A 26,353-nucleotide genomic window follows, 5' to 3' on the forward strand; every position below is an offset into this window, starting at 1 on the left:
GGCGAGGCTGTGAAAGTGGTCTTTACAACTTTTTGATTTTTTTTAATGTGATGAAAACAGCTACTGGTTTACTACTACTAATATCCTCCATGATGATGTTTGGTACTTCTCGAAAGTTCAAGTCACGTTTTCTTCCTTTTGTCTTTGGCTTTGATGTGTGATTTGAAAGACTGCCTTTGTACGGAAAGCAAGACGTTGTTGAGAGTCACCTACAAAGACAGAGTAACAGGGTAGTAACAAAGAGACAGACAGTTACCGCCAGAGAAAGGCGGCTGCAAACTGAGGAGGGGAGGGACATCATGGAATGCTGTGATGTCATCAGCTCAGTCATACACACAAAGACAAGGAGCCTCTCAGCTTACTTCGCATACTCTGTTGCGGAGCAGCTGTCTACATCCTGCTGTGAGTAGCCTCAACAAACTCCTCTTTTTGCTGCTTCTTCCTACCACTTTTCCCCTTTCTTCTATCCACTTCATGGATTCCTGTCTGTACTCTAAACCGGGCAATAACTGAACACCATCACGACTTTACCGGTCAGCATTCTTGAGCTTCCTTTCCCTCCAAGTGTGTTGTTGGCTGTGTGGTAGCCATTGTTTCCCCGCTGTGATTTTGGGGAGGGGGTCCATTACAGTGCCCCTGTTAAAAATAAGCGCCTCTCTGTATACTTCTTGCAAGCTAAAACTTAATACAAAATAAGTCGCTTTTCGTGAGGGTTTGTGTGAAAATGGAATCAGGGTTTCGGAAAGAAGGGGGAGAAAGAGGAGGAGGATTGGTTGGGGGTGTTTTTTTTAAGATGATGATGAAAGAAGCAGTCCCATTCCTTGAGAATCTCCTCCCCTTCTGGGCAGTTTGGATGTAGGCTCAGTCAGGCTCAAGATGACACATGACAGAAATGAAAGACGTCAGCTGTCTGTTTTTTTTCGTATATAGACGCTGCCAATGATGACAGGAAACTGACTTCTCAGCGCGTGGGAAGAAGCCGGCAGAAAAGAAGGTTTAGCCTATCTTCTAATGTATGAGGATGTACACTCGCCTTGACTTGTGATCCAGAGGAGCATCCTTCAGGGGGAAGGAGGCCATCAACATGCTGCAGCAGATCCTTAAGGACATGTACATCGACCCTGATGTGCTGGAGGCTCTCAATGAAGACCAGAAAAAGACTCTGTTTCTGAAGATGCGCCAGGAGCAAGTGCGACGCTGGAAAGAACGTGAGGAGAAAGTGGAGAAAGAAGGCGGGGATGCAGAGAACAAGCGAACAAAGCCAAAAAAAGGTAACAACTCACCCACCACCTCATGTTTTTTTGCTTCAAAACTGTTTGACTCTCAGGACGGAAAATGCAGGCTCGGTATGATAGGCGGCGCAGCATGATGACACAGCCACACAGAGGCTCTTTGAACTCATGTCAAAAGTGCAGACCTCACAGTGCATACAAGTCTTTAAATGGTGTAAAACCAGACTTACAATCAATAATATCCACCATGATTTTGTCATTGTGTCATCACGTTATTTGTCACTTGTATGCTTTCGGTGCAGGAAGGCACCCACTTTGAAAGTGAAAATAAAGAGACAGTGAAACATGACACCAAAGTTCATACTTGTGACAAAAGCCCATTATTCAATAAAAGCAATGGAGGCCGTTTGGTCGCAGGGGCAGAGGAAGGGGTGGGGTTAGCCAACACTGCCGTCAAGTGGCAAACTGACACATGGTGGTTTTGAAATTCCTACACAGGCATGACATTTGAATCTTAAGCTTTCTACAAAAACATTTGTTTTGGAAAGAGACCCATTATTTGTTGTGCACATAGTATAGCTTTATTTGTTTCACACTTACACTTAAAGGAAAACTGCACCTTTTTGGGAATTTTGCCCATTGTCCACAATCCTTACGTGAGACACAAACACACAACTTTTCTCTTTTCTGTGCATTCTAAAGTTATAACAACAGCTAAAAAGACGCCGCTAAGAATGCACGTAATGGGAATCACTTGTTGCTCCTATAAAGCCTTCTGAAAAAGACTCCAAAAATGGGGCAACAACGCTCCATTTACATATAATGTGACGTACATATTAACCAAGCTACAGCGACATTGTTGTTGTTAACATTGTTACACCGATCGAACTAGTTACTGGCGCATCGACACCTTGCAACACCACACCGGCTAGCGACTAGCTTCACCACACACTCGCTTGCAGCGCGTCAGCACCGCGCTCACAAGCTTCAGGCCACTACCAAGAAGATAAGGCCACATATTGGCATTGCCGCCACTGCTGCTGTTATTATTTTTGAATTTGGAAAGGTTAATGCTAGGTGTAGGTTTCGTTTCTGTGTTGCTATGTGAAATCGACGCGCCCAGAAAGGAAGTTCCGGTAATGTTTAAAAGGTCCAAAATACCCCAAAATACTGTAAGTATTACATGTTATCATAAATGCACCTGTTATTTCATGGATATAAAACCATAAAACCGTGTTGGAGGTTTATGGAGGTGTTTTGGCGGCATAGGTGTATACCATTACGTGCAGGAACGAGCTGTCTCTCTTTAGAACGCACAGAAATGAGAAAGGTGTATTTTTATGGCTTACATAAGGATTGTGGATGGTGGGCTATTTTTTTTTTTAAGTGCAGTTTTCCTTTAACAAGTTATATTAAGCAACATCAAGTGGTCACACTGGCACAGTTCAACATGTCAGAAAGGGAGTAGGATGAACAGAGCTACTACTGAGAGAACAGAGAGTCGATTACTGATAATGAATTCACACCATAGCTTTGACATTTCACTTGTTCGACATTTTTAAAGCAGAAAGAATCTAAACTCCCCCTACTCGGATTTTAGGTTTTAGTGAGATTTTAGCCCCAATGTGTTAATACACTTTGTCAAAATGAAAAGAATAACTGCAGTCACACATGCGAGATTGTACTGAAAACAAGGAAAACAACCAAGGCAAAAAACAGTTGTTGAAGTGAAATATAAAGATAAACGTATGTAAACCTACCACGGACAAGGCTAAAGCAGAACCAATTCTTCCTCAAAACATCAGTGTGAGGTTTACAATCCACATAGTTCTCATGACAATGTTTACAAAGTTGTTTTGAATCACCACTAATAGAAATTAACCCTAGAGCCATGGACATGCGTGCATCAGCCATGGCAGGTTTAATGCATGGAGCTCATGTTCGCCGTCATCTCATGCAGCTGTTTGCCAACACAGGCACAGTGTTTATCCCCCCCAGTCCATTTAGACAGTTTAAAGTTTCCTAAAAGACAAACTTAGTTGAGCTTGACACACTCCAGCTGCTCTTTATTAAAGGGGATTGGGCCATTTGAGACGTGGCCACGCTGGAAAGCATGACGATCATGCATTAAAAAAAAACTGCATTTAGCAGTTCAGTATAGTTGAATTCATTGGGTGTAGTATGAAGATGACACTCTGTCTTGTACTACTTTTAGATAGCCTCCTATTCTCACAGTGTCAGTTCAGGAATTTCACATAAAAACAGCACAAGCAACTGCTTTAGCACTAGAAACTACGTATGTTTGTTTCAATGTTTTTAAATGTAGGAATCCTACGGCAGATAACTGAGGAGCTACAAAGCTCATGCCATCAAAGCATTGCATTGATGTTTTGCATTCAAATCAGGATCATTTGTAGTTTAATGGCGAATTAAGTAACCGAATTAATTAAAAAAAATAAAAAAAAATACATCTTTATTATCAATTATCTGCTAAAAACATTACTCCTTTATCCAAGGTTGTAAAACAAAGTAAGGCTTTTGTGAGTCTTGGCTTGTCATCAAAACAGTGTGAATGGGGGAGGCGTGGTCTGAAGCTGTTTGGACGGATGTGTCCTCCAGTGTACATACTTTGTAAAAACAAGCTTGAATCATCATAAAGTTGACTTTCAGGGTTGCCTCTGGACAGTGGTGACACATGACGAGTGTAGGTCAGCATAAAAACGGCAACTCTCTGAATATTATACTGCAAGAAGTTTACTCAAAGTGGTCAACATTTGTCTTTTCTACCACACAAGGGGGTGTCAGCTGTCCTGCGTTATCTTTGCATGATGTCACAGCATGAGCCGTTATCTCATTTATTCTAACAAGTATTTTTGCACAGCAGAAGCCCGATTTTTACCCTTGACTGCACGTGGTGTGCAATAGTCCTTATTCTAACATTTATAGTAATGGTGTAATTAATATTTCCTTCAGTTCAGTGGTGGCCAAAGTCGCATTTGAGTCCCGCAGTTAATTTTGTATTGGCCCGCAGCATATTCTAAACACAGTCACGGCATCGCGTCAAAATGGTTACAAAATGTTTGCTTGGTCAGCTATAGCTTAAAGATGGGTTCAATATATTCAACTTTACAGCATATTATTATAAAATGATAGCTTGTACAAAGAGATTGAGAATAAATATATAAGTACTGGAGTAAAAATGTTGACTGAATTGCACAATTCATAAGTAATTTATGGCTATAGATTAAATAATAATTGATTGGTCACGTTCAATGAGTTTTGTGAGTTGTGGCCTTTTGTTTCCTGGTAGTCGAGATGTCATCTTCTGCCCAGTTCCTGGCTTCCATGCTCCATTTAACTAGACGTAGATTCTGCAGTTATCACTTCACGTGCCTTGAATTTTCCCCAGCTTCCTTAAGCGCCGTGCTTTCTCTGTGACATCATCAGCATTGCTTTTTGTCAGATGCTTATTCATGCAGACGTTTGTTCCTTTCGGTTTGCTGCTCCTCGGTTGTCAACCGCCCTGAGACCTGCATGTAATGTGACAGTGACAGTCGCTTTGTTCATGTGTGTAGACTGTTCCAACTCGTCCATCGGACACATCATTTGCATTATAATGTGATCCATTTCATCATTTGGTCACACTTTACAAAATGGTACACAAAAATACAGTAGTTACTGCGGAATCTATGAGGAACTAATGAGTAACTAATGAGTAGTGGTTAGGGTTAGGTAGGTTCGTTCATTAACTACGTACTGTAATTTTGTGTAGCTTATTGTAATGTGTTACCCATCATTTTGTGTTTTTCAGGCCTCTATATACTCTCCCCACCCAACCACTTTTCCTTTTAGCCCATCAATTTGTTTTTCACTTCATGTCATTGTGCTGTTTTCTCTTTATTTTATTGCACCTATCGTTACGTAACGCCTGCCTCCCATGTTGTTGAACCGGTCTTCAATGTCATTCAGTGTTATTACTTTTTTGGAGATCACCCGGGTCCCGGCTGTCTTCCACGTCCTCTTCCTCTGCATTCGCTGCGGCAGTAGCCCTTTTCCTGCGGTGGTGGTCAGCCACTTTGAAGTTCAGACGTTAGCAACAGTTAGCCGCTCCCGCAAGACCGTATTCAAAGTCAGTAGCGGCAGCAAGCAGATTTGTAATTATGGTCAAAGATCTGTGGTCGGGAAAAGGGCCAAACAGTTCAAAACATTGAAATCGAGGCAGCGCTCTTTTCAGTCTGTCCTCACAGGAAGCGACATCATGTCACGTTTGTGTAGGATCTCGTCGCATATTGTTGTCTGTGTGCACATACTGATGGATTTTGAACATTTATAGGACAAAAAGATATACGTGCTGTTGATGGTTTTACCACACACTCGTTGTCATGTGACATCCACGTGCATGTTTTTGTTTCCAGGCTTTCTTCACAGTATTCATGGTGTTTTTCTGGTCACATTTTGTCAGTTCATACAAGTGAATGATTACAAGAGGGGGGAAAAAATCCCTGCAATCATCGTGAATGACGTCACCCGGAATTGTTTTCTAAACTCAAAAGCTGCAGTGGAAAAAGCAGAAACTGACTCGCTCTCAAACTGGTTTGACACACTGCAGAATCTCGCCCGTCTGCATTTTTTCTAAAATGTGTGGCGGTGTGACACTTGTGCACACAGTGGAGCTTTGCGCTCACAGTGAATCTGGTTCAGATATTCAAGTGGTGCATGAACTGTGACTGATAGAGCAATGTGAGCTGTCTCTTTGGGGCTAATAACAAAGCACTTCTTCTTATCAGCTGTGAGAATAAAGAGGGGAGTTCATTTCTGTCACTCTTTCATGACTAACGTCGCTCTCAGCAGGCTGGATGAAAAGTCCAGGCTATCATCATGAGGTTGTGCAAATGCGGATGGTTCATTTCTCTGCCTAAAACAGGAAGTGAGTCAAGCCTTGAAACAATTAGTAAGCGGCTAAACAGGAAGTAGGCAGGAAATGTACATGTTTGGAACACAAAGGGTTAGATTTTATATGCGTGGCGTTGTGGGGGAGCTGAGCGTGGTTTCTTTTGCACAGAAAGAAACTGTCTCTTGCCGCCTTTTGGGCTATTCTGGTCATGGGACTCGATACAGGCCGTGTTTGTGTCTTTGCTGCATGATCCATCAGCAGTGATGTTTTAAATGAAAAGCAGAATATCTCTCTACCAACAAAAGTGACTAGATGTTTTTGAGGAATGATGTACTTAGTGTCTGTTAAGTTAGCAGGCTGTTTCCTGGTTCATGGGGGATGGCGTTACGGGCAGGCATTGGACTCTGCTGGTGACTCAGCCAAAAATGAAAATATCAGCAGCATCTCTATTCAAATCTACACAGTGTTCTTCCTTAGCCCACCTGGCAACACTTTTTATCAAGTTTTGTGGGAATGTGTAACTCTTTTTTTCTTTTTTTTGTGGAATCGACATTTTGTAGGAAATTGGTTATGTAGTTTTTATTTATTTTACAGGGACAGTGCATATTAATAAACATTTCCGTTAATATGCCAGAATTAGCCAAAAGGCTATTTTTACTTTTCATCTCGTCCTAATCCCATTTACTAAAAGTATATATACAATCTAATAATGGGAACACAATGAGCCAACAATCAACGACATCATACCAAGACACGAACACATACCAACAACAGCATTACCAGTCAGCCTGTAGTTAGTGCTGGCAGTTAACAGGATCTGGAATGTATGATGTTTTGATTTCTAATGGCTCTATGCGTGAGGTTCCACTTAGTGGCAGCTCGGATGGAGAAAGCTGTTTGTCCAAATACACTTTTTCTAAACGGATTAATGCAATTTCTCTTCTTAGCCACTCAAACTAAACTATAACTAACTATACAAAAGCTTGCTTGAGCTTGATTTTCAGTATGAGTACAGACCGTGAAAGCAGGGCCTCACGATGCTTCTGACTTTTTGGGTTTCGAGCGGGAGGTGTCGGAAAAGTTACCACAGGGATAACTGGCTTGTGGCATAGGGACGTCGCTTTTTGATCCTTCGATGTCGGCTCTTCCTATCATTGTGGAGCAGAATCCACGAAGCGTTGGATCACCCACTAAGAGGGAACGTGAGCTGGGTTTAGACCGTCGTGAGACAGGTTAGTTTTACCCTTTTAGACCGTCATGAGACAGGTTAGTTTGACCCTAACTGATGATTGCTGCGCTGCTCACTGGACTTTTATTTTGCAGTGTGCATAATGCTGTCACTGTCACTTGCTGGCAGTCAAAATAACATACTTGTGGTACATTATAGCGAGCTAACGTGTCATATTTCCGGTAACAACGTTAAATTAAAAGCACAAAATGAATACAGACCCGCTATCCACCAGTACGAGCCTGGAGTTTGTTTTTCAGAGAGCGCTGTTTGATGTGTGTGGTAAAAGGCAGCGTGCTAACATGAATTAACTTGAGACTGCGCGCCAACAGGTATGCACATTAGCACTCAATAACGCCATCAAAACTTGCCTTTATGCATTCCCACACAGTATCAGCATTTGAGACCGAATATGAGGTGAAAGAACGGTAAAAATACGGTAAAACGGTAAAAATACAGTATGGTAGTCAATCTGTGCAGTGTGTGCACATTAGCATACGTAAAATGGTTGTTCGGCGGGTCGCCGCTCACAACAAACATCATATACATTCAAAAACTTTGTAACTGCATTTAAAAAAAAATAAAATAATGGCCCCTATTTCCAAAATTGATATGCATTTTCATAATTTCAAAATTCTATGTAGTTATTTAGAATTTATTTTCTTTATCATTGCACCTGAAAGCTTCCTGCAGCCCGGTCCGGCCCTGCCGACGGACCGGTACCGGTCCGTGGCCCGGTGGTTGGGGACCCCTGCCCTAAAGCACCCCAGAGGGTACTTGGATTTAAAAAAGATGTTATACAGTGTGGAAAATAGGTTCACACTTGTAGTCCGGACTAAAAATGTTTAAGATACCTGGTGGTCACCGTAGTGCTGTCTCGTTCGCGTTCACCCTTTTATTTTTGTCAGTGGACCAAATAATGCTCAGTTCAGCATATGCATAAAGTTGAGAACCACAGCCCGATAAAGCACTGCAGTCATGGTGACAGTGCTGTTTCCTTGGCAACTTGAGGACAGAGCCATACACAGCAGCAAAAACACCTCTTAAATGATTCTTTCTAGAGATGTTCATTTTGACACCACTCTGTATTAAAAAATAAATAGAATAAGATTATAAATACAGTGGCACCTGGGTTTTTGTTATTAATTCATGTCAAAAGGTCAGACAACAATCAAAACGTACGAAAACCAAAACAATTTTTGCCTCAGGAAATAATGTAAACCAGTTCATCCGTTCCAGACACCCAAAATATTTTTAAAAATACATTTTATAGAGAATAATTATAGTTTTCTATGCAGAAAACAACACAAAATAATTATAAATAACAGATGAAATGGATAAATGAACATTTAACCTCACTGTTACCTTTATTAAAGACTGTTGTTGGGAAGACTGGGAGGAGCGGAGACGGAGTAGTAATCACAATTGCAGTGTCGGTGAAATAAATTGCGCAAGAAAGCACGAAAAACCTGCTTCTCAACAACCGAATATGGCCACAAATCCTTCGCAATAAAAGTGTTTCAAGCAGAAACGCTTTTCTGAGTTGGGTGGAAAATTAGTTATCACCTGCTCGATGGTGGTCTGGTTGTCAGCAACTTGAGCTGGCTGGTTTTCCTCCGGGCTTGGGTGGAAACGTGTAAACGACAAAGCCTGCATGTTGTCTGGCTCTTGTCCAGCTGATTCTAGCCTTCCACCACGTGAAAGCGAAGCGCTTCCAGACCCAGCGGGTGCGGGTCGGAGTTGACGCTCAGCCATTCTGGTAGCGTCTCACATTTAGGTGCACCGGCATAAACTATCCGGGCGGCACTTCTGCCTTTCGTCGTTTTTGTTCCGTCAGCATCCATTATTGACATTTATGATTCATTAATAATCTTCAATGTCTGCGTCGCGATGCAACTAAGAACCGATTATTTCCCCACCCCTAGTTGGCACCCCACTTTGGGAACCTAGGCCTTACAATACTGTAGTATTGTGTAAACTAAGTGCCACAAGATTTGGTGTCGGGTGTGTGATCCAATGTGGCTGAATAAACAAGCAATGCCAGGTGTAGTCCGTCCACATCTTTTAATACTAGAAATACTCGATAACGGATTTCTTAGCGACATCCAGCACTTAATTACTGATACTGATATCAACCATCACCTATATTGGCAGCAGCTCTTTCCTCAAATTAATGTCAGGTCACATGCCGAGTAATGAACAAACACATTATGCTTCTTTCACTGTGATGCCACTGGATGCATTTCACAAATGAACACCATTTGTGCAAAATAAGACAAGTAACAGACAACAAAAGTTATTTTGAAAATCATGACCAATAGTAAAGTAAAATAACATATCAACAGCAACGATACAATATGAAAGGTTGCTCATTTCTGTGTGGCAGAAGTATGAAACTCAGGAATAATACAATCAGTGAAATTATTAGTTGGGTTTATTTAACACATCAGGGTTGAGCAGCATGAACAAGACATGTTAGATTAGGCAAAACGTTGGCAACTTTTTCGTCAAAAACATCAAACTGAGGTTCGACTGTACCGGAAAGACGAGCCGCTTTCCCGCCCTGATTGCAAATTGTCTGATCGGAAAGTTTCCTATCATCAGCTGTTAACCATGCAGCCAGTAAAAGTCAAACCTCCTGCGTCACTTCTGGCCCGGGCATCATGTTTGTAGCTGTATTGTGTGTGTCTTGTTTGTCAAGCTTTGTGTTTTCGTAGTACTCCTGCTATTCCTGGCTGGAATGTGATTCACAGGGCAGGCTGGGAAAACCAGTTCACCATGACAGACTTCATTTATTTTGAAGCAAACGAACACTTAACCCTGTCAACCTGCGTCAGCTGCTTTTGTCACAAGTTCGTGTCACTCACACAATTAATGGCGCTGACTTCAGCAGCGGGCCAAACAGATGCCTTGAAACCAACAGGAAGTCAGCGTTTAGGGGATGTTTTAATGTAAGTTCCGGATCAGATAATACTTTGGGAGTGAAGAAGTATGTTTTTTCCCCTCTTAAAGTCTTCTTGATGGGGTTTAACCAGATTTTTTGGTGTATTTTGAACATGCTGCTAGCAGGTTACACTGAGGAACATGGCATTTTCACTTGCACCATTCAACATGTCTGGAAAGGAGCAGGAGGAAGCAGAGTTTAGAAATTCTAACCTTTTCGCTGCTAGAGATTAGCATTAGCGATTTACATGGTGATTTCGAAAACCTCCAAATATGCCAAATAATTGGATACAAATGTACATTCGCAAACACATTCCTGTCCCCTAGGGAAGCATATTGAAAATAATTGACTTCTTGTGACACATTGGAGCAATGTGCAATATAAATCCCATTAAATTGTCACTGTTTCTGCAATGTAAAGTACGTACATGGTAATGAATAACAATGAGTAACAGCATACAGTCCACAGCAGGGGTGCTCACATTTTTTCATTCTGCGAGCTACTTTTAAAATGACCAAGTCCCACAGATCCACCTCCTACTATAAATACAGAAAATATATATTTCCTGTCTTGATAAATATGAGTATACATTGTACATGTATTATATTGGGGTGCACGCACTTTTTCAGCACGCAAGCTATAAGTCAACATGACGTATCTCTTACTATAAAACATATATAAAACAGAATATGTAACAATACATACAATATTAAATATATAAAATAATAATTCAATTCAATATGGCAATAAAGATAATTACACATAATTCCTCAATACCAGTAATACTCATGTTTCGTCAAAATAGCTGCGTAGCGTTTATTAGATACACAGTTGTGTTACATCTAGTTAGCATTTGCTATAAAACATTACAGATATACAAGAAATGAAAATGATTACCGGTATGCCAAAGACAATGCAGCTGAAGTCAAGGCAACTTATTAAAAAGGTTTCCACAGTGGGCATTTTTCCAATTCATGAAAGAATAGTTTAAGAAACGGAAGTGTAGAAAAACACGCATTTCTATAGTGGAGTTCATGACAAGCAAAACCCTCAAACAATAAACTTTGTTCTACATAACTAGCCGCTGCAAGTGAACGGATAACTTTTGTTATAGATATAGGCATCTTACCGCAGACTTAGTTTATCCGAAATCGGAATAATAAAGACGAAAGTTGCATCTCTGTGTGTAGTTTGAGACGTGACGTTCACCACTGCCGCGGGGGAGGAAGAGCGAATCAGGCGGGAGAGCTTAAAAACAGCTGACTGATGTCATATGACATCTATGAAGTGACGTTTACGCGATCGACCCAAGCTACCTTTGGGATCGACCGGTAGCTCGTGATCGTAATGGGCACGCTGGGTTATAGTCTTCCCTGCCACAATTTGTATGTTAGGATCCATTTGTATGTTAGTCTAGCCTCACAACATATAAATGTAGCATTACAAAAATAATATTGCCCAATTAATGTTTTGGTTAGCTACATATTACGTGCAGTCGAGTTTTACAACCACAATAATCACAAACACGTTGTGTGTCTTTTGTTTCTCACATGTGGTGTCTTTCCTGGCAGCCAACAGCAAGAATGTGAGCTGGCTGCTCGGGCGCGATGGAGACGTGGCTGTCATTGTGATCGGGGAAGTGGACGAGCTGACTTCCAAATTCATCTGCTCAGGACTGGGAGAAAAGAAAGCGCCCAGTGCACAAAACAACACAGTGTAATATACCATCATACAGTACATACAGCCGCAATGATGCATTTCACAGGCTTTCACAACATGCGAGCTTTTAGCCAATGTCTTAAAAGTTGTTTTCTAATTTATGTGCTGCAGAAATCAAACCATCTTGAAGAGCAGAAAAAACACGGAAGTCACGACTGAGAGAGAGAATGTCCCTTGTCAGACACAACCTGAAATATCTCTGAATTTAAAGGTAGGCAAAGAATTCAGTCTAGAAAGATCAAACTCTCTTCAAAACTCACTGACCTTTTTACCCTGAGAATCTAATACAAGTAGTCATCTTTGCTCTTGAACTTACTTACCCACATGTCCTCATGTTCTCAATATAACATTCTCAGTCCCAATATAAAAGTTTGTCTCTGACCTAATGTGCAAAAGTGTATATTTGAGCTCAACCACGCTAAACCACTCTGCCACAAGTACAAGACACACGTGGCCCTGTGATATTTTAGGGCACGTGTTTTGTGGAGTTGCTGATTTTGGATTTGGTGGAGGTGCCTCCTTTTTCACCGTATCCAGGAAAAAAGGGAGCTCTCTTGTTGTCATGACAACCTGTGAACACAGCCAGGCATGTTGTGCATGCTTTGTTTTTGGCTAGCCTGGACAGTCAAGAGTAGCTTTCCTGTAATTCGTCTTCTTTTAACAATATACTGCTACTACTACTACTACCACTACTACCGCTACTACTACTGCTACTACTACTACTACTACTACTACCACTACTACCGCTACTACTACTACTGCTACTAACAACAACAAAAACAACAATAGTAATACTAGTTTGATTGTTAATAACAATAAGACAATTTGAATTTTATTTTTAATGTAATCCATGAATGAGTGAATGAATGAAATTGGTTTATTTAGTAAAAACTATTGTTTTATTAGTAGTAGTACAGTATATATAAATAACAATGTAATATAAATACAAATAATAAACAAATTAGCATATTTTTATAAATACAACTATTATTATTAATAAACAAATTAGCATATGTTTATAAATATAACTTATTATATTTTTATTAGTAGTATTAGCAGTAGTTTATATTATGCTAAAAATTAATTCTAAGAAATGTAAATATAAAGATTATATTGAATGGTTTATTTATGGTTTATTATTAAAAGTAGTAGTCGTAGATAATACAGTAATTATTACTGTTTTATAATTTTTTTATTTTATTTTTTATTTTATTTTTAAAACTGTAGCAGTAGTACAATAGTAATGACAATTTCTTGTTGTTGCTATTGTTAAAACAGTAGTACTAGTACAATAGTAATAACAAATAGTTATGTAGAAACAGCTGTAAACTAGTAGTACAATAATAACAGTAATAACAAGAAATTGTCATTACTATTGTACTAATTAAAAATTACATTAAAAAACTATATAAAACACTAATTACTAATACTGTATTATCTACTACTACTACTTTTAATAATAAAACATAATCGTAAATATAATATTTATATTACATTTCTTAGAATTTATTTTTAGCATAATATAAACTACTGCACAGCACACTTTTTTTTAAGCCTATATAATTTTAGAACATTATTCATTATTAATGAATAAGTTATGACATTGAGAAGGGGTGGGGTTAAGTAATGTATTATTATGTATTTCTTTGTAAATGTTTTGAATTTCTGCTACTTCCAAATACCGAACAAACTTGAGGGCAACTATTGTATTGTTTTTGTCTCTTCCCAGCAGGGGAAATGTGAAAAGGAGAGCACTTTACTCCCCCTACCGGTGAGTTGGCGTATTGAGGTGATGTCATTGCGAGCCCAGTGCTCGGCTTGCGTCACGGCTGCTCGCTCACCCTTCGTGTAATGTCTTTGTTGCACCCACAGGTGTCAGTGAGTGAGCATTCATCAGCATCCTCAACTGCTCAGAAGGTACTTAAAATCACCCTTTTTGATCAAATGTGCACAATTTAAAGCTTTTAAGGCATTTTATTTGTCATGTATGGTGGGAATACATTTTATTTGTCACATATGCAGGAAATGCATTTGTAGAGGCTTTTTTAGTGGGGGCTTTTCAGGTCATTCCCACTTGCTAATGAGTAACAGGAAGTCTGTTGTCCCCCCCACTTGCCACCTCTTCGCATATCATCTTTCACTCAACATTTGTAGCCACTGAGCTCTTAACAAGAGCCTCCATAGCTGTCTGCAACTGCACCCCCATTAAACTCTGGGTTGGTTGACTCTCACACACCCTGGTTTTTTGTCTTATGCTGTATGCACGAGTGTGTGCAGGTGACACACATAGAGCCAAAAGAAGCTGAACTGCCAGAGGTGAGGTGGAATATGTAGGCCGCCCTCGAACAGATGGTTGATAAACTTGATCAGGGAATTAGAGGGACGTGTCATTCGCAGATGGATGGGATTGCGGGAACGTCTCCAGAGGTTTTGGGCGAGTCCAGCTCTTTGCTGTTCTCAGGCTTTTTGCCACAGAAGCAAACTCCCTCATTTGTCCCTTCCCACTGCAGCACATTTCCCAGCAACCCATGCTCCGGTGGACACAAAAGACCAAAGATTTTCTACTAATACAAGGGAAACTCTTAAGGTCAAACACGATCCATCTCAATTTGCTCAAATTTCACACCACTTCTCCCAAGAAGCAATGGAACTGTGGCCATCGTCACTTTAACTGCACATGCGATGTTTCAAGTATCATTTCAAATAACGTTCTCAACTGTTGTGCCGGTGTAAATATATATTTCTGGCTCATCTTTCTTTATTTTGGATTGTAGAAGCTCTCCTGTGATTATTTGGTTTTCTGTAAGGTGACCCCGGGTGTTTTGAAAGGTGCCCACAAATAAAATGTATTTATTGTTATTATTAAAAATATGTTGGCTGTTGTATAAGATGCTATATACAAATCAAAATGAAATGGCTCACTTTACTTTTACTTTAATGGAAAGTGAGGCCGGTGGTCTAGTGGTTAGCATGTTGGCCACACAGTCAGGAAATCGGGAAGACCTGGGTTCGATTCTCCCTTGGGCATTTCTGTGTGGAGTTTGCATGTTCTCGCCGTGCGTGTGTGGGTTTTCTCCGGTTTCCTCCCACATTCCAAAAACATGCATGTTAGGTTAACTGGTGACTCTAAATTGTCCATAAGGATGAATGTGAGTGTGAATGGTTGTTTGTCTATATGTGCCCTGTGATTGGCTGGCGACCAGTCCAGGGTGTACCCTGCCTGTCGCCCGAAGTCAGCTGGGATAGGCTCCAGCAATGAGGAGAAGCGGCATAGAAAATGGATGGATGGAAAGTGAGGCTTCCTTGAAGACTTGCATTGCACTTTTTAACATAAAGTACCAGAAAAATAATGTGATAATATAAAATAATAAACTTGTACTACTACTACCAATAAAAATAATAATAACAAATATATATAAAATAATATATTTGTAATAATATACTACTGTACTTAATGTATACTATGTTAAAGAAAACAAAAATTGAACTACACACACTGATTGCAGAAGGCATGTATTCCACTTTTTAACATTCTTAAATGTCAGCAAGTGGAAAAAGATGTTAACTGCTGTTTTTGCTGTTTTTTTGCACCAAAAAACCCCAACATACTTTTAATACCCATGATGGAGACTTGTTTTAGGAAGTGGAAAGTGAGGCTTGCTGAAGGCATGAATTGCGGTCAAAATAAGTGAATGCCTGTCTGATATACTGTATAAAAACAAAACTACATTAAAACTACTCACTTAGATAACCCATGAAGGAGATGTTGTTGTTATTAAGGAAGTGGAAAGTGAGGTTTGCTGAATGCTTGCATTTTTTCAACATTTTTAAATGTCATGCAAGTGTAAAAAGAAGTTAAGCGCTAAAATGTACTGCGTGTCTGGGAGGTTAATTTGTATCGCGTTCTTCTTTTATCAATCGTATCAATTTTTCTGGCACTTTTGAGCCATATTGTACTGAGCAGCCAGGACAGAGCCGCGTACGCCACTGTCGTCGCCCAGCTTTCCATTTGCGGTCCCATGGTCGTCATCTTTCCTCTGTGATATCGCGGATAACCTTACATGGTGGCGTCACAAAAAACGAGAAAGCCAAAGAAAATCTACATTTGTGGCGCTGTACACAAACGGCACACAACTTTTGATGAGTTTGCAAATTGTACAACATTTGTAATGTTCACATTTGCAGCTTCCACTGTAGAATGGTTAGCTCCTGCAAAATAGTGGCTCGATGCTGCCGTTGCAATGGCTTCTACAGCTTGCTCCGACCTGATTAAGAGAGACGGGGAAGCAAAACTGGGAGCCCATTGCTGATTAAGTTGGCACAAGATCAGCAAGGAAGATTAGCGAGCCATCTTGATTTCCAAGTCTCCTTGTAATTTTCTTCCCACACGTAATTAAATTCTTAATCAGTGGTCATTGGTCTGTTTGTGTGCTTACCGCGTGCCATCATTTAGAGAAGGATGATATGATGATGAGTCATGACAGTGGCCGTGTATGCAAATGAGCTGCCACCACTGATTGTCATCTTGTTTATGCACCCCCACACCCCTCTGCAGCAAGAGGAGGAGTCATCCAGCGGGATCGAGGAGAAGCCCGTCTCCCAGCCCTCCATCAACCCCAAGCTTCCCAGGAGAACCAACGCTGTCATTGTGAGGCCGGCCTCCGCAAACGTGGCGCCAGGCCCCATCAACGCAAGACAAGGGGTCACAAATCTGAGGCAGGTCGTCACGGCGCCAGCTCTTCCCCTCCCCAGCGGCGTGGTCAAAGCAGACTGTGGGACAACGTCAGCCTCCAAAGGGGCCTTGCAGTCACAAGGCCCCGCGAAGATTAAGGAGCCCCAGCAAGCCAAAGGTGAGATGGCATTGCATCATGGGAAAGGGCACGAGGGTCATATCACATTGTGCTTTAGATATTACGTCATGTCACATGTCTGGTCATGAACCACTTCCACACAATTGTATTTTGTTAGAGGAATTCTATATTTAACACATTATTTTATTTTACATCTACAGTACATTCATATTTGGATTTTTTAAAATCAAAATTAATATTATTTGTGTAAAATAATTTATTAAATACATACATTTAAAATGAATAAGTTAATATGAAATTAATAAAATATTAACCGTTTTGGAGGCACTACAAACAAAAATAACATTTTTTGTAGTACAAGACTCTTTATGGTGATTCTTTTCAATATGAATCATATTTATATTTATAATAATATGCCAATATAATAAACATTTCCTTCTTTCTATTGAATTAAAGCATTATTTTTATTATTCCATTTCTTTGCTGATTGATTGAGAGAAATCAGCCTTCTTGTGAAGTATGCGGCGGCCATTTTGGCTCAGGTTTGTTACCAATTATGGCCCCTTTCCCTATGAAGGCTGCATTGTTCCGTCAGTACCATAAGATGAAATGTGTGGCATCCTACTAACGATAGCAGACATTCATCCATATGAGTTTTCACATCGAGATAACCAAGACATATTCTCCAACATGTCTGCCGCAGTACGGTTTCATTCCATTCCTAATTAGACACCTCACAGTGGCGAAATACAGAAAACACAAAGTGGCTGAAATGGCATGAGCGTGTATACATGACATTACTCGCTTCGTCTCCCCTGAAGCAATAATATGGTCTTTGCTTGAAAAGTTTCGCTGTGTCGCAGCTGGAGAAGGATTTATTTCCTATTTTCCAGCTAATGTGCTGGCCAAACAGTACCTCAGTCCTCTGGAATCTTTATGGAGTGGCAAAGTCAGAAGAGGCCAGCCCGGAGGGGGGAAAAATGCGAATACTACTGTGATTTGTGACATTGCAAGCATGTTTTGTTGTTTTTTTTGTCATGGCTGCATATATTTTATTTCTATGTGTGAATGCCCTCCAAAATACCAACTTTACAGGTCCCCGTTATGAAAAAGTCAGAGTTCATATCTCAGTTGGAACATCTGTGGAGTTTGCATCTTCTCCCCGTGCGTGAATGGGTTTTCTCCGGGTGCTCCGACTTCCTCCCACATTCCAAAAATATGCATGTCAGGCTACATGGAGACTCTAAATTGTCCATCGGTATGAATGTGAGCGTAAATGGTTGATTGTCTAGATGTACCCTGCCTCTCGTCCGAAGTCAGCTGGGATAGGTGACCCTAAAGCGATGGATGGACGAATGATGTCATAACAGTAGCGCCTGTTGATCACCAAACGTGAGAAAAATCTGTCACCTCCCCCAGAGTCGGGAGGTTGCGGGTTTTAATGATGTCATGGACTTTGTCAAAATACAGGCTTCGCTTCATATCTTCAAATAAAGCCTGGCGCTCTGCGAGCTATCCACCAGTCAGCTACAGACACAAAGCTGTGAGTTTCATCATTTTCTTCAGCAAATAGTCTAACCTAGCATGATGTTGCTGTTGAAATGCGACTGCAATGTTAGCACCGTAGCTCACATGGATATGCTGCTGTCGCTAACATGTGTCCTCCTGTCCCACTCCACAATGTCACATTGTTGTATGTGACATATGGCATTTACTACACACTGGACAAGCACAGCTTTACAGTGTCAATGTAAACAGTTGATAAAGTACGCAACAGTACTTCTTAGAGTGAATGAGCAGCAGCCAATTTCATGACATGAAGACAAAACCCCATCCAAAAGAAATCTGGTTAGTGTAAGTTTGAAATTAGCACCATCCAGTGGAAAACAATGACACTGTAGGGAGGGGAAAAAAGTCCAGTTGGAGAGAATGCCTCACTTTCCGTTAGATCCCTCTGCTGGAAGAATGCTTATCCTGCAGCACACTCATGGAAAGTTCTCTCAACAACAGAGGCACATTTGAAGAGCTTAAATGCACAGATGCAATACAGTGGATTTCAGTTGTTGTTCCCCCCCCCCAAAATAGTCCATAAATAGGTCATAAGAACAAAAAAGTAGTGTTTGTCACGATGAGCTGGACAGTTAAGCCTGCATATTTTCTAGCACTTTAAAGGACAGTTGGACAGGAAAAGAAATCAATCTTCAACGATTTCTCTCTCGCACTCTCTCGTCTGTGCGTGTGATTCACAGCAGCTCGGCTTTGCACGTCCGTCCAATATCAGGCACCTATAAAAACAATTCCTTGGAATATTTGTGATATTGACTCCACGGTGTCTGGCGGAACAGACGGCGCCATTGCCAATATTCTGTCAAGTACAGAGCGGATGTGAAGCACAGGAAAGATGAGCTTATAAGAGATGTGTCCGTGCCCACATTAGTGGGGCTCAATGAATAACAAAAGAGGAGCAGAACAGCTGCAGGACACACAGAGCCGGATAAATGTGTCTCCAGCCCGGACAGGGAATACTGAGCGAGTGTCTGTCCTTGACAATGGCAGGAAGCTCGTTCCAAAGGGGAAGAGGTGGCCGACAAACGCTCATGCCTCAGCTGTTTGCTTTTGCATGTGGGTCAAGACAACCATTCCTGTTTCCCCCTGAACAGGAAGTGTGACCTGTGACATGGGTCACTCCTGTAACAGATGCACTTCAATGGTCTGTGACCAGCTAATAATACTTTTACAAAACCAGAGGGACGGAATAAACTCATGACCTCACATCAATCCCATCAATATGAATAAGAATGTAAATTGAACTACTATACAACTCCTCACAATAAGCTAGGGATATGCACAAATGTTATGGTAGAGAACAGCAAGTGTGTTTAGTATTGAACATGTTGGACATGTGCATGCAAAATAAGTTGACCTGTAAAGGTTATGCAATCGTATATTTTAGGTTCATCCTGAAATGTATCTGGAATATCCGTAACATCTTGCAAGCAGTAGAAATGAAGCCTGATACATTTTAGAGTAGTCGGTGTACAGCTTGTGGAGCAGTATAGAATGACTGTACTCTGAAAATAACTCAACACAAGACTGGTTACACAAATGAGTCCGCTCTCCAAAGTGTCAGGATTTAGTGAGCATTATTGTTATCGAGCGTTGCCTTAATCCTCCTGGGCATGGAATTCACCAGAACTGCGCCGGTTGTTACTGGAATCTGCTTCCACTCCTCCATAAACGGAGCCGGTGTAGGTTAGACACCTTGTGCCACCTTCCTTCCACTTGAGGATGCCCCACAGGTGCTCAGTTGGGTTCAGGTCTGGAGGAGACAGACACTGGAACCACCTTCAGCCTCCTCGGAAGGGCGCTTGTCATCTTGGGTGTGTGCTTGGGCTCCTTATCATGCCGGGACTGCCGCCGTGCAGCCCAGTTTCCAACAGAAGGGGATCATGCTGTGCTTCACAATGTTAAAGCACATCCATATTTCCATCAGTGAACCGCAGCTCCTCAGTGCGGGAAGCACTCAAACAGTTATCATACTCAATTGTGTTGCCTGCTATTTAGACAATAATGGCTGTGTGTTCGTTTTAAGTGGAGAGTAAATCTATGTAAGCTGTACAGTGACTACTCTAAAGTATATCCAAGTTTTATTTCTATTATGTTGTTTGAGAAGACATACTGTAAGTGTCACGTTTCAACATCTGGATGCGTTATGATGACATGACAGCTGCCGTATTGATTTGGGTAAAAACATTGCTTCCGTGTAAATTCTCGGATATCCAGGATATGCTGATCCTCAACAGTAGCCTTGACAGCTTTGGTTGTGAAGTGCATAATGTGACACGTTCCATGTTTGTGTTTCCACAGCGTTTCATATGGACGCAAACACCAGATGCTGTAGAACAAACGGTTCAATTAAATGAGCGTGAAACTGAAGAGCGACATAATTCCAGGAACATCATCTGACAAAGGGCACAAGCCAAAGCATACTTGTCGGCTTTTTCATCCTGTTCTGTGACCTTAAGTCACATTGAGAGCAAACATCTCCACCCGGATTACTTGTCTGTATTCCGTACTGTATAAAATGTCAACAGTGCGGCTTATTAGCGTGTGAACTGAAGCCTGCATGGAGTCGTCTCTCAAATAAAAATGGGTGAAATTAGTCAAATACAGTGAATCATCTGAGTCAGATCCCCCTGAACTTGTACAATTTGGATGAATCCAAGCCCAAAAACATCTCTAAAGTTTCTGGACACGGTGTAACCTTGCATGACTTCAGCACAGTGATATACATAAGCGATCCTTCACCACTCCGCACTTGGAAGTATGCTGCTTCACTCTTATCACGGCAAAAATGTGTGAATAAATCGTGCTGTTTCGTGGTTGAATACAGCCTATTATCAGTCAAAATGGGTGCCTATTTAACTAAATGTTCCATATTGTTTGTCTTAAATTGAGCATTTTCAAGCATAAAATTGGACAAATGAACTAAAATACTAATACAAGGCATTAAAAAGATGCATTCAAAGATGTTAGTGTAGTATTCAACACCAGTCACCAGGTGTCAGTAATTTTACTGTAATGTTTGGTGAGACATACAAGCGCCAGGCTTGATCGTTGAAACAACAGGCTTTTATTGCAGGTTTGAATTATTTCACAACAGGCACAATAATCCCTAATAAAAACCCGAATATAAACACGGGCTGTTGCATCCACAACCCACACAAGATAAAACTCATCTCTGAACCTCCATTGTCACTTCCTGCCCGCCTTTTACTCAGCTAGGGAGCACATCGCAACACACACGAGCATGTGTCTGATTTATGTCTTAAATGGTTCATTTTTTCTGATTATGTCTACCATTTTGGGTAATATGTATGTAACGGTGACTGTAGGGGTGTTATTTCATGTCTAGAGGGCTCTAATAATGTTAAAAAACATATTTAGAAGGTTTTTTATGCTCTCAACTAAGTAAATAATGTGTTTAAAAATAAGGAATCCTACTTGGCGGAAATTCGCTTGTCACAGTTGGGTCTGGAACCGATTAACCGCGATAAACAAGGGATTACCGTACCCGTCTTGCATATAAATAACAATACCGTACTTGTATTGCTATTTTGTGACGCCACCACAGAAGGTTACCAATGATGGCAAGGAGGACCGTGTGATGATAACCGTAGAACCTACTGCGATGTAGGAAAGCCGTTCATGTGTCTTGTTCGTCTTGTTCAAAATGACCTGTCCTTTATGTGAAGAGACGCTGAAGCACTAGCAGTAATCAATAAAGGTGATTACTATCGTAGATTTTTGAACATACTGTATAACAGTTAACTTGTTTTTATGCTTGTATGACGATGGTCACTACTAGGGAAATTACCTTATTTGTGTGGTAATATTCATACAATTTCTAAACTTGTTGAACATCTGTATGCATCTCCAGTATCGTGTGTGTGTCTGCGCGCGCCTGTGTGTGTTTATAAACCTTTATCAGCGGGGTCGGCTTTCCTCCCGTCTCTCCTCACCTTCAGAGGGAAAGGACGCACATTCCTGCGCCGCTTCCCGACTCTAGCCCTGGGCGACGCTCAGCCCCGTGCTGATAAGTGACAGGGGCCCCAGTGGCGTGCACACACACACACACACACACACACCAAGGCACACATACACACACCCTGCCCTTCTGTCCACAGACGTGCTGCTGCTCGGGAATTCTGCCCTCTGCCCCACTTCTGCCTCCCCCAACTCCCTCCCTCTTTTCCTCTCACTCTCTCCCGACGCGGGGTCTTTAAAGAGATAGATTGGTCTTTAATTTCAGCGCCAGTCTGGTCAGTGGCACTACAAACCACCGCCCACCCCGCACGACCATCCCTTGTCTCCCATGCACATTTTCAAAGGAGCGAGCGCACAAACTGGAGGAGAATAATCAATATGGAGCCATTTAACGCATTTAAATGGCGGTCCACTTTAATGTGTTTTTGCCTTGCGTGGTGACTTTTATTTTATTTTTCTACGATACATACTATGTAGTGCATACAGGATGTGTGTTTTTAATTATTTCGTCACCTTAGTTGAGGCCAAAAACACACACACACACACACACACACACCCTGCCTCTTTCACTCTCTCTCTCTGTCTTTATTAAGCATTCCACTCAGACCTGCACCACGGCTCTGAGCACAGAAAACACACACTGACCGCCACTCTGCGTGTGTGTGCGTGCTCGTGCATATCCGCGTGTGCGTCCGCCTTGGTGCGTGCCTGAATGTGTGTCAGCCTCAATTGCTGGAGCCTGCCCAAGGTTTCCGTGGTGACCGCACAACACAACGAGACAATCAGAGGCAGGCCCACGCAGCGCGGCGAGAGGACATTAACACAGGAACTGGGAGGGGGTCAAAGGTCAGAGGAAGGCAGGGGCGAGACGGATGGACACGGACGGGCGAGGGGAGGGGGGAGGGAAAAGCAGTGTAAACAGCAATAAACAGGAAGGCTTTTGGCTGCCGCGGTTTTGGCTCTGATGTGACGGCGAGATGTTAGCCAGATTGGTCACACACGTAACCGAATCGGTGAGCAGGAGAGCCGTGTGAGAGTGCGTGTTGTTGTTGTGTAGCGTGAGAATGTGTCTCTTTAAATCCCCGACGATGGAGACGCATGCTTGTCGCTCTATTTTGTGTGCTCGCCACACACACACACACACACACACACGCTCACATATCTGCATCCCCCGGGGATGACGCTAAAAATATGTGGCTCCTCAAGCCTTCTGGTGTCTGAGCAGCGTCTGTCTGCTCTCCATTGCCTCTCTCTTCCTCCCTCCCCGCTTTTCCTCCTCCATTCCTCCCTCAATTACACCCTCTCCCAAACACACTACCTCAGCGAGCACACACACACACACACACAAACTGTGGCCAGCTGTGTCTCTGCTGCACTTCCTTGGAGGACGACCTCTGCTCAGCCATAGTGCGAAACAAAAAAAAACCCAAGAGTGAAGAAAGTATTTGGAAATGTTTTTATTTTTACTTTGATGCGATAGCCTCGCTGAAATAATTGTTGCTTTAATAACGATCATTTTGCATATTCGTAAAAATATTCGATAGAGTGAGCGTTACTTGTGGTGTTCGTTGCTGTGGAAATTGTCAGTAGATGACGTTTGTGGCGCCCCCTGTGGGTTCTTCTTAAAATGATTTGGAAGACATCCTCAAAGGTTTCTAATTATTCATCAAAAATGGTCAGTGACGAATGAGCAATTACACGTCCCACCACCTGCAAAGACCAGATGTTTTGCTCGACGACGGCCGTGTTTTTCCACCGATCTTGCTCAAATTTTACAGACGTGTGTGTGTGTGTGTGTGTGTAAGGGTTTAAGGCTGTGTGCCGAATTTTGGGGTTGATTTGACCACACACTGTAAAGTTACAGTGCATGTTTTGTAGAGCACATTGAGCTGTGTGAGAAATTCCAGGGAAATTTGACTCATGCCGTCAAACTTCTTTAAAAACAGTGGCACCGTGTGTTGTATTTGGCAAAAAAAAATCGAACAGGCAACACAGTAGGAGTGCAGGTTTTGACAAAGTTTCCCCATTTTTTTGTGCAACAATCAGGGGTAGAAAAGTTAGCTTACATTAACAAATACATGCAATCTGACCGTATTACTTACCAGAACTGAATCTATTTTTCCAATGTAAACCCGATGAATGCATTCCAGAAAGCCAAAAATGTTAAAACCAAGCACGTTTTCACAGTTTTGCAATTCAAAATGTATATAAATACACAGAAGTGATGAATGAAAGGGATAAATGAAGATTTAAGGTTACTTTTACCTTCATTGAATTTGTGATTCTTGACGGGACTGTTCCCGGAGACACAAAGTGGCAGCGAGACAGCACACGGACACGACCTTCCTTTTTTTGTCATGATTTATTAATTTTTTTTAATTCAATAGTGTTTCTCACTCCAGCAACCCCCATTGGTGCCAAAGAAAGTTGCAGGTGCCAGCATTTTGATAAAGAAGGTGAGGAACACTATCGAAATAACTCAAGGGAAAACAGGGAGGTGGTGTCCGTGTGGCGTCAACGCTGCCACTTGTCTTTGGGAACAGCCACGTCTTGAATGAAGATAAAAGCGACCTTAAATGTTCATTTATCCCTTGAATTTGTCATTTATATGCATTTAGAATTATTTAATGCATGTCAAATGATAAAAGCGTGCTTTTATAATGTGTTTATGTATCCAAACCGAAAATATAGGTGTACATTTTGGACACTAACTGAAAAACACGCTAACCAGGGTTCCACTGGATGTACACAAATGATTTCTTTGTTATCGTCCCACTGCAATGTTGTGTGTATGAAAGGCACGGACAAAGAATGGGGGGGATGTCCCATCCTCAGTATCATGAGCACCAATGAGTTGTCTCGACTGGCCCACTATAATTACAGAGATAGGCCTTGCAACTTTCGAGATGCAATTGTTATTAAATAGCCAGAGTGGCGTCCAAATTAGGATCCGTTAATACAGTACGAGTGACAACATTCATAGTGCTATGCTATGAGTTTCTACAGTAGTGACGCCATGACATCATCATCACATGCCATGTGGATCGACGGGTCTTCCTAAACAAAATATTGTCATGTTTCTCTGCAGTATCTACGTCCAATCTGCCCGACAGGGCAGCCTCACTGAAGGTGGGCTCATCAGGGACCACGCCGTCCAACGCAGGGCGGGGCAGAGTGGCTCAACTGATGAAAACCTTCAGCATCGATAACGTTCCGACACCCACGCACACACCGTCTCGAGGTGTCAAGCCCCCTCTCCCCACTAAGCCTAGCCACTTGTGCGTAGCCAGCACTCCTTCTGTCAGGTAATCCAGGTGCCGAACCCAAAGATTCTAAATAGAAGCCACACTGGACGGGTGGACAATGGACGGAGACCAGTGAAGATTGTTATGTTGCTGTCGCTCCAAAAGCACAACAAATGGAAATGCTTGAATGTGTTATCTCTTAATTGACCCATGCAACAGTACTGTAATGTAAACATTCTCACTGGGACAGAAATTTGTATTTGCCAACCAATGCCAAACACATCTACTTCCTGTTCATGGTATTGTTTATATTGGCTCATGTGTGTTTTCTTTTCATATATGAGATGGAGCATGGGTCAGGTGGAATAAGGTACTGAAGGATCCTTTTTTTTAATGGTGTGTCACATGCCGCTGCCCCAGTGCGACCTATTGAGGACCAATGATGTTGCCAAATATTCCCACCCCTATCTGTGCCAGCGGATCAAACCCTGGCACAGATAGGGGTGATGGTCATTGCCAAAATAAACAAATGTGCTCAGTGTTATGTCTCAGTACCATAGTTACAGACTTGTACATGTTTTTTTTTGTTTTTTTACTTATTTACAATGATATGTAATGGATCATTTTACAGCTTGTACAACTATAGCACATTGGATGTCAAGCTTGGATGTTTGGATGAGAGGTAATAAAAAAATGTATTTATCTCCATTTGTCATAATTCAGTATATTAAAG

At 41.6% G+C, this 26,353-nt stretch overlaps 1 protein-coding gene across 3 annotated transcripts; it reads left to right on the forward strand.

Annotated features, from left to right (window-relative positions):
* The first annotated feature begins 62 nt into the window (after positions 1-62).
* Positions 63-26,324, forward strand: zgc:100829 (uncharacterized protein LOC445149 homolog). Of its 3 annotated transcripts, none has more exons than XM_054755660.1 (8): positions 63-402; positions 931-1,271; positions 11,870-12,014; positions 12,129-12,228; positions 13,750-13,788; positions 13,890-13,934; positions 16,573-16,867; positions 25,464-26,324. In XM_054755660.1, the coding sequence occupies exons 2-8, from the start codon at positions 1,085-1,087 to the stop codon at positions 25,682-25,684; spliced, it is 1,032 nt and encodes a 343-aa protein (XP_054611635.1). In that variant the 5' UTR covers positions 63-402; positions 931-1,084; the 3' UTR covers positions 25,685-26,324. The 3 variants fall into 3 exon arrangements, with proteins under 3 accessions (XP_054611635.1, XP_054611633.1, XP_054611634.1); XM_054755658.1 differs by having other exon boundaries at positions 123-402; positions 13,747-13,788; XM_054755659.1 differs by lacking the exon at positions 63-402 and adding an exon at positions 406-533 and having other exon boundaries at positions 13,747-13,788.
* Positions 26,325-26,353: the final 29 nt, after the last annotated feature.

This window comes from Dunckerocampus dactyliophorus, chromosome 16 (assembly GCF_027744805.1).
Source record: "Dunckerocampus dactyliophorus isolate RoL2022-P2 chromosome 16, RoL_Ddac_1.1, whole genome shotgun sequence".
NCBI classification, from domain to species: domain Eukaryota; kingdom Metazoa; phylum Chordata; class Actinopteri; order Syngnathiformes; family Syngnathidae; genus Dunckerocampus; species Dunckerocampus dactyliophorus.